Here is a 15,959-nt window from a genome sequence, read left to right on the forward strand (position 1 = left end):
GCACAGAGAAGAGTCATTACATGGAAAGAGATTTGTTCTTTATTTCCCACCACTTAGAGAGAAAAATACGCATAAAACTCCAGCAGAAACTTTCAACGTTAAATTGCAATAAAAATTTCAGTAAATAGGTCTTATTCATGTCATTAAGTTTCAGGGTAAACTCTCTCTTCTGAGACAATCTGGAGAGACCTCTATCAGTGTAGTTGGTTTATGGCCAACCCTGTCTAGAAGCAAACAGGAAGGATGCAATGCTACGTATCTTTGCAAAGTTGAGTATACCAAAGAAATAATTACCCTACTTTCTAAAATCCAGTCATTTAAAACTTCGGTCTTATTTTTCTATTACTATTTTCAACCATGCCATTTTCCTCATGATTTCCCATCAGCTTTTCAGAGTTCAACTGGTTCCAAGGTTTCTGTCAGACTGTCCTACCATCCTCCCACTGCTGACTACCCAGCTGCCCCTTGTGTTCTAGCCAAATAAATCTCTTGGCACCATTGTCCTTACACCCACTGCTGCCTCCACATCCTTCTCCACCCCGTGTGTGGAACTGTCTCCCACTTCCATCTGCCATTTTTCTCTCTTCTCTATCATATAATGGCCCCAAAAGCCTACCTCTCCCAGGAAGCCTTCCTTAATCAAGGTTAAGGACTCTTCAAACTGCAACAGACATCACCTAACACTGATGTCTAATGCATCCCAACTTTTCAGAACAGGAGTTACCTTCCAGGGATAAGAGGCAGTCCCTTCACAACCAACTAGGGGTGATGGTAGTGGTAAAATGTTTTCTACGAGATATGACTATACAAAAAAAAACCCATCATTTCCACATGGCATTCTTTTTAAAAAATCAAAGCCCTCTATTTGAATTCCCTCAGGTCCTGAGAGTCTCTTTTTCGTTTCTCATCCCCTAGATGAATCCCTTCCCAGCTGCATGCATATTTACAACAGTCAAAATTTGTGCAGATGCTTCCAACAAAGCACACAATATTTTAATTAGATATTTGAATGTAGAAAGAATTAAACAATCAGTCAACTATTCGATGTGATTTGTGTAGATTCTGACGAAGTTATTTCTATATACAACTTTGTTTCTAACAGAAGCAAAATAACCATAAATTTGGCTTCTTATTCTGCAGAAAGGTTTGAGGACCAAGTTTTACATGTGGTGGGGCTACTCACCCTCTTATCTACTGAGTCCCATATATAAAGCTGCTTTACTTCTGTTTTAAAAGCAGCTTTTATTGCAGTCTAGCCTTTCACCATTGAGAAATCAGGGTTCAAGTCTCAATCCAAGCAAAGCTGAGGTTTGTTGCATCATCTCCATCCTCAGGGGCTTGGTATCCTGGGAAACCCAGGGCAAGAACAGGGTGAGTTCAGGACACATATGACAGCAGACAGTGCAGCGTGATGGGGCGGGCATCCAACACCTTAAGTGTATTTTAGTTACCAGAATATTTGACACACCCACAAATTAAATAGCAAAACATTTTAATCAATTAATTCTAAAAATAACAGAGACATGTTATATCCGGTGCCACCTCCTCAAAAGACTACTGCAGATTAGACAGGCAGACTGCAAAGTACAAAGCCAGACATTAAATTTTTTTTTTTTTTTGAAACAGAGTCTCGCTCTGTCACCCAGGCTGGAACGCAGTAGTGCGATCTTGGCTCACTGCAACCTCCGCCTCCTGGGTTCAAGAAATTCTCCTGCCTCAGCCTCCTGAGTAGCTGGGATTACAGGCGTGTGCCACCACACCTAGCTAATTTTGTATTTTTAGTACAGATGGGCTTTCACCATGTTGGCCAAGGCTGGTCTCGAACTCCTGACCTCGTGTTCCGCCCGCCTTTGCCTCCCAAAGTGCTGGGATTACAGGCGAGCCACCTCGTCCGGCCGAAGTTAAAGATGCAGTTTGGGATAAGACTATCATAAGGATATTTTCTTCCCCTTTACTCATAAAAGTTGTCAGCTTAGGCCGGGCGTGATGGCTCACACCTGTAATCCTAGCACTTTGGGAGGCCGAGGTGGGTGGATCAACTGAGGTCAGGAGTTTCAGACCAGCCTGGCCAACATGACAAAACCCTGTCTCTACCAAAAATACAAAATTAGCTAGGCGTGGTGGCAGGCATCTGTATAGTCCCCGCTTCTCGGGAGGCTGAGGCAAGGGAATCACTAGAACCCGGGAGGCAGAGGTTGCAGTGAGCTGAGATCTAGCCATCACACTCCAGCCTAGACGACAAGAGCAAACTCTGTCTCAAAAAAAAAAAAAAAAAAAGTCAGTTTAGAAAACTCTTAGACGAGAGCTTTCTTATGCTCTAAAACCTTTCTCTTTATTTTAAATCTGTCCGCAGTGTTTGAAGGCAAGGCAGATAAGCAGCAAACTTACCTCACAATATAAGGATCTGAGCTGGACTCCTGGGACTAAAGACTATGGTTTAGTTCTATTTCTACCAGCACTGTGAAGTGAGGTACTATGGTTCTTTTAGTTACAAGAGGTGTTAGGAATGAATGCCCACTCACATTTAATAATAGCTTATCTAGCACACAACTCTGCAGCACAATACCAACAACAGGAGTCTTTTAAAGCAGGGTGGAGAAGAAAGTAGACTTAATACAACTTAAGGTTTCCTTTGTCCTTTCCCCTCTTTTCACAATGAGAATTCAGCTGAAAAACAAAACTCTCCAGAATGCCCACCCACACTGTCCTTTGACCCACCACATTCCAAACTTCTGACTTCTGATCCCAAGCCCTTGGAGCCTCAGCCTTTAGTGATGTATCCTTCTCGGATGAGGAAATCATAGATTTTCCGGGTTTTGTTCACATCTATCTTGATGAGCGCTCTTGCCTGCGCCAGTCTTAAGCCTCCTTGCTTGTTACATTCGTTCAATAGAGCAGATTTGTATTCTAAATAGGCTCCAGGGACCAACCTCACCATCTGACAGAGCTGCAAGACATGGCAAATTTAATAAACATTAACATCTGTCATTTTTGTAATTTAATCCAGCAGGTATAGCAAAATTTTTTTTTAAAGTGACATCAACCTCCAACTATTTATAGGAGCTGATGGGTGGCTGGACTACATTCCATTTAGTCTCTTCCTCTCTGGTGAGAACGCTCCCTAAGGACACACACCCAGGAAGAGAAAGCCAGGGTGTGATGCTAGAAGAGCCTTTAGCACATGCCAGCTGGCTCAGTGTTAGGGTGTGTTAGGGTTTACAAATATGTGCTCCTGAGGAGCAGCCTGGCTCATTCAGGAGTCAAACACTAAATGCCCAGGTACAGTCCCAGCACCAATGCTCAGGGAAGAGCCATGGGGCACAGTGGGGGCAGGATGCACAGATACTTGAATTCTCAAGGGCACATCACATTGTTTTTAGTATCAGCATAAAGCAGTAGTCCCTGCTTTGGGGATTACATTTCCTACTTCAAAGGGAAAGGAGATAAAGAGACCTTGCTAAAAGGAGGTAACTTTAACTGCTAAAAATCTAGAAAATTGCTACATTATCCAGCAATGAGGAGTCTGAGGTCACCACTATGTGAGTAAGGATAAAAAAAGCTTGACATTCCAGGCCATTCAGTATTTGAATCAGGCTGGCCTATGACCTTCTTCAACAATACATAGATACTACATACATTTCCTTCCACTCCCAAACTAATCCCTACTGTTCCTGGTGGATAAAATAAGACTAACACTACCCCTTCACTATGACCCTTCCTTATTATCTGAACTGAACTAATGATATATGGTGGGAGATGGGGAACTGACCTTGGGAATTATAAAAGGAGCATATGAGGAGCAAAAGAGGAACTCCTCCAAAAGAGGAACACACTTCAGAGATGTGACACAGTTTTCTGAAAACTCCTGATGATGATTCTTATGAGGATGGCTTTAAATTTTAGAAACAGATAAAATCAATATGAAGACATGTCTGATGATTGCAATTGGAAAAAGTAGGTCACATAATTTTTTAAATCAGGCCGGGCGCAGTGGCTCACACCTGTAATCCCAGTACTTTGGGAGGCTGAGGCAGGTGGATCACCTGAAGTCAGGAGTTTGAGACCAGCCTGGCTAACAAGACGAAACCCTGTCTCTACTAAAAATACAAAAATTAGCCAGGTGCGGTGGTGTGCGCCTGCAGTCCCAGCTACTCAGGGGCAGGAAAATGGTTTGAACCCGGGAGGCAGAGGTTGCAGTGAGCCAAGATCGCGCCACTGCACTCTAGCCTGGGTGACAGAATGAGACTGTCTCAAAAAAATAAAAAATAGGCTGGGCGAGGTGGATCACACCTGTAATCCCAGCACTTTGGGAGGCCAAGGCGGGTGGATCATAAGGTCAGGAGTTCAAGATCAGCCTGGCCAACATGGTGAAACCTCATCTCTACTAAAAAGTACAAAAATTAGCCAGGCTGGTGGCACGCGCCTGTGGTCCCGGCTACTCGGGAAGCTGAGGCAGAAGAATCACTTGAACCTGGGAGGTGGAGGCTGCAGTGAGCCGCGATCGTGTCACTGCACTCCAGCCTGGGCAACAGGACAAGTCTCCGTCTCAAAATAAATAAATAAATAAATAAATAAAAATATTAATTTTAAAAATCAAAATTAACATGACTATGACGTAAAAATCTTTTCCTTATGTTTATAAACATGCTCTGGAGACAATTTACAAAAATGTTGTAAATGATGATTATGTTGTTGGAATAAGTATAGAACTTTTCAAGGTGGCCATTCTAATAAGAAATACCTATTTTCATGTAAAAGTTACTTTAGGTTTACAAAAAATTAATTTTATTTACATAAAGCACTTAGTAGAGTAGCACATGGTAAGTGCTCAATAGATGATAGTTGCTATTATTATGTAATTTACATACCACATGTGCTTTCCCCAAAAGAGGAATGGTAGTAGGGTGACAAGGTAAGCAATTCTCTGAAATCTGCCATAAACGGCTCTTTAGCTCTTGGACTTCTAGGATTCACCAGAGCTGTGCATGTATGTTAGATGGATGAAACACAAGGGTTTGACCCTGTAATGGATTTTTAATGACAACTCAATGAATAATCAGCCCCTATTCTCTTTCCCCCAGCCCCCTCCTTTTTGTTACCTCCTTTTCTTTTTCATTCAGCTTCTCTGTGCCAGGGAGGCCAGTAAGGTTCAAGGGTGGTGCACTCCGTCTACCTATAGACAGAGAAAGGAAACAGCATAGATTTAATAGGAGTGATAATTTCTCAGGTATAAAGTATTAAAAAGTTCAGTGCAGCCAGGCCAGCTAGGTATAGGCTCACTATATCCAGCTTAGGAAATCCTGTCCCATTCCCTGAGGCCTGTTTAGCTAGCAACGTGGGCACCCGAACATTCACTTGAAAATAAAAATGAATTACATATTCAGGGCATATGAATCACCCACAATCTGCTAAAATACACATACAGTCACACATCAAATGTAACTACTCACCACAGTAGCTATCTTTTATTTATTATTATTATTATTATTTTTGAGACAGGGTCTCACTCTGTTGCTCAGACTGGAGTGCAGTGTTGCGATCATAGCTCACTATAGCCTCAATCTCCCTGGCTCAAGTGATCCTCCTGCCTCAGCCTCCCAACTACCTGGGAAGACAGGCATGTGCCACCATACCCGGCTATCACCTATTTCTTCCTAACCATGTAGGAGACTCTAAAATCTGATGCCCAAATGTCATCCAGTTAAGAAAGGTCACACACTGCCTGCTTTGACAGCTGATGAATGGAAATAATAACTGCAGGACAGACATTCCCTAATCCTTGCCACTCGGCCAGCAGTACAAGGCAAACATGGTAATTAACCAAGTACTGTGTGCCTTCAGATCAAAGAAAGACTGTTAGGCCAGCAAAAGGCCCTTCTTTTTTATTATGTGAGGGAATATCTGTTCCTTCCAAAGTAGCCCTGTTTACCTGCAAAATCCACAAACAGGAACAATGAGCCATTATATGGCAAAGCAGGGGCTGAGGTCAACTCACATACCTGAGAAAGAAACCCAAGTAGGAGGTCACTGGCCAGGAGGGGAAGCTTGATGAGCAAAACTTTTTTGGTTTTGTTTTGGTTGTGTATTAGGGATTGGTGTTCAGCTGGGAATGGATAGACTGAGTTAAGCAAAGAAAGTCTAAGTTATATAGAGGTTGCTTTTTAAGTGGGGCAGAGAAACGGGAGGGACTGTTATAAGCTCCTCTGGTGGAAAACAGGCTTCTCTGTTATATCAACAAAAGGCATAAGGGATTATCCCAAATCCTCAAAAAGGGAGATAAAATCATTTGGTTCCTCACAAAAGTCACCAGAGGCTAGGCTACAATCAAAGATGCCAGGCTTCCAATACACAGATGCCTTAAGAACTCAGAACATAAAGGAGAGCAAGAGATCTCCTCAGCCTAAATGTAAGGGGTGAGAAAGGCTAACACCAGACTAGGAACAAACAATGAACAAGAGGCCGAGTACAGAGGTTCACACCTGTAATCCCAGCACTTTGGGAGGCTGAAGCAGGAGGATCACTTGAGCCCAGGAGTTCAAGACCAACCTGGGTGATGTAGTAAGACATTGTCTCTACCAAAAAAAAAAAAAAAATCTTCCGGTTTGGTGGCATTCGCCCGTAGTCCCAGCTACTCTCAGGAGCTGAACTGGGAGGATCACTTAGGCCTGGGAGTTCAAGGCTGCAGTGAGCCATGACCACACACTGCACTCCAGTCTGGACAGTAGAGGGAGACCCTGTCTCACAGAAAAAGAAAAAATAAACAATGAACAAGTCAGTGCAGATGGTACAGTAAACAAAAATCTATGATCATGTTAGCCAGTTCCTTCATTTAATTAAATTAATTAATTAATTAATTTTTTGAGACAGTCTTACTCTGTCACCCAGGCTGAAGTGCAATGGCGCCATCTTGGCTCACTGAAACCTCTGCCTCCCAGATTCAAGCGATTCTCCTGCCTCAGTCTCTGGAGTAGCTGGGATTACAGATGTGCACCACCACGCCCAGCTAATTTTTGTATTTTTTTTTTTCAGGAGAGATGGGGTTTCACCATGTTGGTCAGGCTGGTCTCAAACTCCCAAACTCAGGTGATTCGCCCACCTCAGCCTCCCAAAGTGCTGGGATTACAGGCGTGAGCCACTGCACCTGGCCCAGTTCCTCCATTTTAATTAGTCAGTATTAACTTAGTTGTATTTGGATTTTGGGGGCAGAGTGTTGGCAATAAGAAACTTACAAAAGAAAACTTGGATTTCACTGTCTTGGCTAATCCCCTAAAACACTACCTTTTCCTTCCTTCCATATTAAGAAAAAATTACTTGAAGTAAAGGAATAAATGGGGGAAAAAAGTCCCTTAAGTGGCCAGGCATAGTGGCTCATGCCTGTAATCCCAGCTCTTTGGGAGGCTGAGGCAGGCGGATCACCTGAGGTCAGGAGTTTGAGACCAGCCTGGCCAACCTGTCGAAACCCCATCTCTACTAAAAGTACAAAAATCATCTGGGCATAGTGGCAGGTGCTTGTAATCCCAGCTACTCAGGAGGCTGAGGCAGGAGAATCGCTTGAACCCGGAAGGCAGAGGTTGCACTGAGCCAAGATCGTATCACTGCACTCCAGCCTGGGTGACACAGCAAGACTCCATCTCTCCAAAAAAAAAAAAAAAAAAAAAAGTCCCTAAAGTGGACAAATCTGAGACCTGAATCCTGAATCTACTGAGACATACCTCCCCAAATTCCCAGTCATCGATTACCTATCACCAAGGATCATCAGATAGCATATGGCCTAATCTTGCTTGGTATACTAATCTCAAACTAGGACATACTCAAAGAGTTAAAACTAAGAAATAGAAATACTTTAGGTCTCCAACTTAGAAATCCTTATGTTTCTAGCAAGTAACATGCTTCTTTGCTCATGTTATATAAAAATAAAAAGCTTAGGCTGGGCACAGTAGCTCACGCTTGTAATTCCAGCACTTTGGGAGGCCGTGGCGGGTGGATCACTTGAGGTCAGTTTGAGACCAGCCTGGCCAACATGGCGAAAGTGTCTCTACCAAAAATACAAAAATTAGCCAGGCATGGTGGCACACACCTGTAATCCAATCCCAGCTACTTGGGAGGCTGAGGCAGGAGAATCACTTGAACCCAGGAGGCAGAGGTTGCAGTGAGCTGAGATCACACCACTGCACTCCAGCCTGGGTGATAGACCAAGACTCCGTCTCCAAAAATAAGTAAATAAATAAAAAATAATAAAATAGAAGGCTTTTAATTTATCTCCTGTGAAATAAGTCTCAAAATTCGTGGTAGACACAACTGCAGTAAACTAACTGCTCATGAACAATGGTAAAATAAGTTACCTCTCTGAAGTTCTTTTTTCCCGTCTCTATACTCTCACTCTGAGGATAGTCTCTGTCTGGCCATGAAGATTCTGAAAACATACTGATGTTTACTATTATTCTGCCTAAGCACCCTGACACCACAGAGGAAGGAAGATTACTGGGTCACCATAACCCCTACGATGCAAACTTCACAATTAAGACTTGTTCTGGCCTGAGAAATAATTACCTGAATTCGAAGCCATTGGAATGGAAGGACTCAGGCCGGAATCACTACAACAAAGAAGAGGAATTTAAACTTAGGTCATATCAAACAAGGTGATTTCCAAAAGCCCCTGTGAGACTGGGTGCCGTTTATCAGGTAGGTCACCTTGAAGAAGTGTAATGAGACAGATTGAACTATGTTTTATAGATATCTCACTGTATTGAGCAGGAAAGAAAATCTGTTCTAAGGAAGAAAAATTCCTCAGATTTGTTAAGAAAAGCTTGTAGTCTAGAACACCACTAACACCACTCAAGGGGAAGGAATACAAACATGATTCTCCAGTGAAAATCTAGGTATGAAGAGAGAGTTGAAGTCATGGGTAGAAGGCTAGGGGAAAATTCACTCATTTTTAAAAATAAGATCAAAGTAGTAAAGTTTGATTCTAGGAGGTCAGTAGTTTCTCAAAACTGTCAGTATGCCACTGGTTCTGAGATGGACTGCTAAAATATTTCTGAATTCTTCTAGCTACTCAATTATTATTACTCTGCCATCTAGGGTGCCCAAAAATACATGCTAAGGCCAAGGCATCCCAGAAAAAAATGCCTCCTTCACCCTGGAGTAATTACTCACATGTCAGCTTGCCGGCGGAGCCACTGCTGGCAAGCGCTACTGTCTTGGATATACTGGAGAACTTCTGAGAGCATAGTGCGTTTAAGGCGCTCTTCCTCCCGTGTCTTCTTGAGGTGATCGTAGGTTCTGGCACCTGGGGGTATAGAAAACACAGTGACCACAATGACAATGCAGCAGAACTGAAGGGCTTTCTAACTGACCAAGAAACTGGTTTTGGGTTTTGTTGTTAAAGTCTATTTCCTTTGCAAAACTGCTTTCACAATTATTTCTCCAAGACCCAAGTAGATTTTCCCTAGTTTGAAATCCTTTTCTTAATACTAAGTATTAAATATTTGTATTCCTTTTCTATCTGTAAGAAATTTGGGAGAAAAAAAACCAGTAGAAAAGTACAAAGAAAATAAGAATTGCTCATATTTCCACACCCTCAAAAAGTAACCAACTTTTACTGTAGTCGTAGTTGCTTCCTGTTTTTTCTATTTTTATAAATTTTTTCAAAGTCACACAAGTGCTATAAGCATATGCCTCTCCTTAAAAAACAATTAGAATTACAAAAAAAGAGTTCTTTGACATGTAGTACCTCTTCTCTATATTTCTCAGAGGCAGCCAACATCAGGAAACCAAAATTAATTATCAGAGTCTCTATATGCATCTTGATAAACAGAAGAGTTGTGTGGTGTTTTCTACATGTTAAAAAAGGTTCACAGATTCCAAAATACTGCACCAGTGGGTTTCAAAATTCAAACTAGGTTCCACAGAGCCCCAGGATACCACAGGAATATCTTAGAGGTTAATGTAAAGAGAAAGGGCACTGCCAGATACCAGCGGTCCTGGGCTTTACACGTAACTTGAACCATTAAAGTTCAACCAAAGTAATTCCACTTTTATCTTATTTGTAGATTGGGGCTCCACACAAAATTTAATTTTAAAAATGGTTTCCACTGTTAAAGAACCATTATACTAGGCTGAACTTACATCCATAAGGTTATGTTGCACCCAAAGGGCTGTGTTAAGAAGTCAACTATAGGCCGGGCGTGGTGGCTCAAGCCTGTAATCCCAGCACTTCGGGAGGCCGAGACGGGCGGATCACGAGGTCAGGAGATCGAGACCATCCTGGCTAATACGGTGAAACCCCCTCTCTACTAAAAAATACAAAAAACTAGCCAGGCGACAAGGCGGGCACCTGTAGTCCCAGCTACTCGGGAGGCTGAGGCAGGAGAATGGCATAAACCCGGGAGGCGGAGCTTGCAGTGAACTGAGAACCGGCCACTGCACTCCAGTCTGGGCGGCAGAGCAAGACTCTGTCTCAGAAAAAAAAAAAAAAGAAGAAGAAAAAAAGAAGTCAAGTATTGCTGGGCGCGGTGGCTCAAACCTGTAATCCCAGCACTTTGGGAGGCTGAGGCAGGCAGATCACCTGAGGTCAGGAGTTCGAGATCAGCCTGACCAACATGGAGAAACCCCGTCTCTACTAAAAATACAAAAAAAAAAAAATTAGCCGGGCAGAGTGGCACGTGACTATAGTCCCAGCTACTCAGGAGGCTGAGGCAGGAGAATCGTTTGAACCTAGGAGGCGGAGGTCATGGTGAACCAAGATGGCACCACTGAACTCCAGCCTGCGCAACAGAGCCAGACTCCGTCTCAAAAAAAAAAAAAGAAGCCAACTATTTCTTATAGGTAGTAGGTGATAGCTGTCAATAATCACAAAGACTTCAAATAGGAAGAAGGAGGGAATGCTAAAGATCATTCCAACAATGACAGCAAAACAATAGAAACTGCCATTTATTGAGGATTTATTGTGTGCCAGATACTGTGCTATGCTTATATGCAGTATCTCTAATTAAATCTTTACACTAACTCTAAGAACCTTAAGGGCCGGGCGCGGTGGCTCAAGCCTGTAATCCCAGCACTCTGAGAGGCCAAGGCGGGAGGACTGCTTGAGGCCAGGAGTTTGAGATCAGCCTGGGCAACATAGCAAGACTCAGTCTCTAGGGAAAAAAAGAAAAAAAGGAAAGAAAAAGAAATGTAGATAGAATCACATTGCAGAGCTGGTAAAATGGAGAGCCAAAACTTATACTCAAGCTTTTTAAGTCTAGACCCAAGCTCTTAACTACTATAATACACTGTCTGTTACAACCTGGTTCTAGTACTAACTAGCTCTGTAACCTCTTTATACCTTAATTTCTTCACTAAATGGAAGTAACGGTACTTTGTAAGTTTGTCATGAGAATTCAGTGACTTGATCCAAGTGAAACGTTAGCATAGAGACTGGTACATGGTAAACATCTGATAGATGTTAGCTGCTAATAATATAATTATTGTCACTACCCCAAGTAACTGGGATGCAAGCACCTAGAGCCAGTTGAAGCTTCATTATTTTATTATTTTATAAAAATGCTAAGGCCATGTATCATTAAATTTGAAAAGGGTGATGACATCCTTTTTTTTTTTTTTTTTTTTTTTGAAACAGACTCTCCCTCTGCCGCCCAGGCTGGAGTACAGTGGCACGATCTCAGCTCACTACAACCTCTGCTTCTCAGGTTCAAGCGATTCTTGTGCCTCAGCCTTCCGAGTAGTTGGGATTAAAGGTGTGTACCACAATGCCTAATTTTTGTATTTTTAGTAGAGATGGGCTTTCATCATGTTGGTCAGGCTGGTTTCGAACTCCTGGACTCAAGTGACCCACCTGCCTTGGCCTCCTAAAGTGCTGGGATTACAGGCGTGAGTCACTGCACCCGGCCCAAGATTCTTTTTTTTAAAAGAGCCTTGGCAGAATCCTAAATCTAAAGCAGCACCTCTCTTTCCTTTGTCTCATAACTTTTATTTTACCAAAGATAATCTATATAAAGGTATTTATAGGGATTAAGTAGCCAAAACTTTACTGGAAAGATTTAAAGCATTCTGGTAAAGAATAGCTTGTGTTTTAAAAAAAATTCACAACAACTCAGAGACTTCCTCTGTGTGTTTGGAAGACACTTGCCCTCAGGTACGGTATGTAGCTGAAGCATACTTACTACAAAAATTGGTAATGCCTGCTGTCCTGTATTCTTGGAGCCTCTTGATTTCCCTTCGGAGTTCAAATTCCACTGTTTTCCCCAAAAGGAATGAAGGAAAAAATTACAAAAATAAAAGCAACATCAGTGAGCACTTTTGCTATTGAGCGTTTTCATTAATTCTGCCTTATAAGACTAGGTAAGTTCATTTGGAGAATCCTACTTGTTGGTAACTTCTCATTAGAAATTTTACCCAAGAGCTGAGGAAAACCTACTCCAGCTGTCTTCCAGCTGCTGTCTCCAGAGGCAGCAGCTGGAACTGTCTTCTAGAAAACTTAGTGAAATGGTTGAATTCATTTGTCTACAAAAGTAACAAATTTTTTTTTTTTTTTTGAGACAGAGTCTCGCTCTGTCATCCAGGCTGGAGTGTAATGGCACGATTACAATGCAACCTCCACCTCCCAGGTTCAAGCGATTCTCCCTGCCTCAGCAACCTGAGTAGCTGGGATTACAGACATCCACCACCACACCCGGCTAATTGTTGTATTTTTAGTAGAGATGGGGTTTTGCCATACTGGCCAGGCTGGTCTCAAACTCCTGACCTCAGGTGATCCACCCACCTCGGCCTCCCAAAGTGCTGACATTACAGGAATGAGCCACCGCACCTGGCCAAATATAATTTTTTTTAACAAGCAAGTTTCCCTGCTCTAACTATCTTCTGTTAAAAGTTCCACCCACATGACCAAGTTCTTTTATGAAACCTATTACTTGACGTGGCCCTGATGCAAGGGAAGGACAAAAGCTCTGTGCGCAAGCCCCTGTAAGTTTCTTTACAGCTTTATTCCTAGAGGAACAAAAGTGCATTGTGTTTTCCATAAACCAAAGGTTTCTTTCTGCCTCCTCTGAGCATACAGATCAGGTTGTACTGTTTGGGTTATTATGTGATAAATCATTCTAACTTGGTTGCTTTTTTGAAACAGAGAATGAAGGAAGAGCCTGGACAATCCATGGAGTGTAGTTCTTTGGAGTGACACATAAACCAGGGGTGTGTCCCAAACTGGGACAGGAAGTAAAGGATCAGTCACCTGGTACAAACCACACAAAGAACGCCAACAAAACAAGGTGTTTAGTGAGGACAATCAACCTGGCTCAGAAAAATGTCTGCAATGCTACGTAAGAAATATTTTCATGATGAGAAAAAGGGCCTTAGTAGAGTCCCCCCACCAGAACTAAACTTAAGAGGCCACATACACAAATGTCATGATGAAAGGTACAGAATAAGCCAGAGTCCATATTATTTTAACAATCTAGGCCTTACTGCCATACTAACATTTTGTTTTTTGTTTTGAAACAGGGTCGCGCTCTGTCGCTCAGGCTGGAGTGCAGTGGCATGATTTCGGCTCACGACAACCTCCGCTACCCAGGTTCAAGCAATCCTCCCACCTCAGCCTCCAAAGTAGCTGAGACTACAGGTGTGCACTACCATGCCTGGCTAACTTTTGTATTTTTGTAGAGATGGAGTTTTAGTATGTTGCCCAGATTGGTCTCGAACTCCTGGACTCAAACGATCCTCTTGCCTCGGCCTTCCAAAGTGCTGTGATTACGGGTGTGAGCCGCCACGCCCGGCCTCCTCACAACTTTTAATTTTTTATAGTGAAAAATCAAATGGTAACTAGGTAAAGCTCTCACACAAATACCACAGAAAGGCAAGAGAACGACGGAAGTACTATCTCCACAAGCTATCCGTCTCTGTCCTCATTTTTAAAACTACTTTTAATATTAAAATATTTATGAACAAAATAAAATGATGTCTGAGATTTGCTTCAGAATAATCCAGTCGAGGGCAAGAGGGGAGAGTGGGTGGTAAAGATGAAACCAGACTGGTCATGTGTTGAAAACTGCTGAAGCTGGATGATGGATACATGGGAGTTCATCATATTATTATCTCTACTTAAAAGTAGGGAGAAAAACTACTAAATTATTGTTTATCTGGGGCAATGGGGGAAGCCATTAGGGCTTTTAAACCTCTCTTCTGCTACCCCCATAGTCCCAAATTTGTCTCATGGAAATAAAGGGGAACAAAGAGAGAAATATCCATTTATTTATTTAGAGAACTCCGAATAAAACACATCATTATCTCTCCTATTTATATAAACATACACACACAAATACTGCTTAAGGCTCAAAAACCACCTACATGCATGGCTTTCAATGAATTTGTCATGTTCCACTGGCCCCACAATTCTTGCAAATCGCCTCATTGTTTCATAAAGGTCCTGGACCTCCTTGGGATATCGCCGTTCCATTACTACAGAGAAAATAAAACATAAATGTGTCATAGGAAATGTAAGGATCCCTAAGTTTTCAGCATTTTTTTTAATAATTAGTAAAATAGAAGAACATTATTCATAACCTCACATGACTAACTTATCCATGACAGGAAGCAAACAGGAAAGCCAAGAATGCAAAACACTAATCATAATGACAGCACCACAGCAACTGTTCCACAGGGATGTTGTTATCATTGGAGATCGTCTCCACCACTGAGCATTACTAATCTCCCACATCTACTGTTTTTTTTTTTGTTTGAGATGGAGTCTCACTCTGTCTCCTAGGCTTGAGTGCAGTGGTGTGATCTCAGCACACTGCAACCTCAGTCTCCTGGGTTCAAGCAATTCTCCTACCTCAACCTCCCAAAGTAGCTGGGATTATACAGACACCTGCCACCATGCCCAGCTAATTTTTGAATTTTTAGTAGAGATGGGGTTTCACCACGTTGGCCAGGCTGGTCTTGAACTCTTGACCTCAAGTGATCCGCCCACCTCGGCCTCCCAAAGCGCTGGGATTACATGCGTGAGCCACCGCGCCCAGCCACCTTTCTTTTATTTTTTTTGACATGGAGTCTTGCTCTGTGGCCCAGGCTGGAGTACAATGGTGCGATCTCAGCTCACTGCAACCTCCGCCTCCCAGGTTCAAGCAATTTTCCTGTCTCAGCCTCCCAAGTAGCTGGGATTACAGGCACGCTGCCATGCTCGGCTAATTTTTTGTATTTTAGTAGAGACGGGGTTTCACCATCTTGGCCAGGCTGGTTTTGAACACCTGAACTCAGGCAATCTTGGCCTGCCTTGGCCTCCCAAAGTGCTAGGATTACAGGCATAAGCCACCATGCCTAGCCACCTCACTATCTTTTAACTTCACAGGGGCAGGAACTGCTGGCAGTAATGGACAAGACAATTAAAGGCAGATCTTACATTCTTAGGAAGAATTATGGCCAAAATTTATGGTATTAACTCCCACAGGAAAACAAGGAAGCTACAGACAAAATAATCCATCCAGAAGATTTCCCATTAGCTGAGAAAAGGTGTGATTTCTTGCATGTACCACCTACACATCCTCAAGCAAGATATGTATTTTTTTCATCCTTCATACGGGTCATTTTGCCTTTCTCTAAACTAAATTAACTACTACAACTTAATTTACTGCTAATGAAGTTATATTTGACAACTGTCATGCAAATATCATGCAGAGACACCAGAGCAGCAACTCTGGGGATCACTACTGACCAAACATCTAATCTAAAGACATATCTGCAAAGAAGACGGGAGAGTAAAACTGACTAACAATAACTGGTAGATTGGAGCAGTCAGGAACTCTCAAACTGCTACTTGGGTCATTTCAATCAGTAATTAGGTTAGTTCTATCTACTCTTGGACAAAAGATACAGCCTTTCATTTATGACAGCTATTATTTTTTCATAGCTTGCTTTTTTATTTTTATTTTTTTGAGACAGAGTCTCGCTGTGTCACCCAGGCTGGA

At 42.4% G+C, this 15,959-nt stretch overlaps 1 protein-coding gene across 3 annotated transcripts in view; it reads right to left on the reverse strand.

The window, feature by feature from the left end:
- Window positions 1-21: 21 nt before the first annotated feature.
- TADA2A (transcriptional adaptor 2A) overlaps window positions 22-15,959 on the reverse strand; it is a 74,491-nt gene continuing 58,553 nt past the window's right edge. For 2 of the 3 annotated variants that reach the window (XM_023204712.2, XM_023204715.2), the window contains 6 exons: window positions 14,341-14,451; window positions 12,165-12,236; window positions 9,157-9,289; window positions 8,551-8,594; window positions 5,100-5,173; window positions 22-2,947 (listed from right to left, as the gene is read on the reverse strand). In XM_023204712.2, coding sequence (XP_023060480.1) covers window positions 2,762-2,947; window positions 5,100-5,173; window positions 8,551-8,594; window positions 9,157-9,289; window positions 12,165-12,236; window positions 14,341-14,451 — 620 coding nt within the window. In that variant the 3' untranslated portion in view covers window positions 22-2,761. The remainder of the gene's footprint in view (window positions 2,948-5,099; window positions 5,174-8,550; window positions 8,595-9,156; window positions 9,290-12,164; window positions 12,237-14,340; window positions 14,452-15,959) is intronic. The other variant, XM_023204713.2, reaches the window with a different exon arrangement.

Source organism: Piliocolobus tephrosceles, chromosome 16 (assembly GCF_002776525.5).
Source record: "Piliocolobus tephrosceles isolate RC106 chromosome 16, ASM277652v3, whole genome shotgun sequence".
Classification (NCBI taxonomy): Eukaryota; Metazoa; Chordata; class Mammalia; order Primates; family Cercopithecidae; genus Piliocolobus; species Piliocolobus tephrosceles.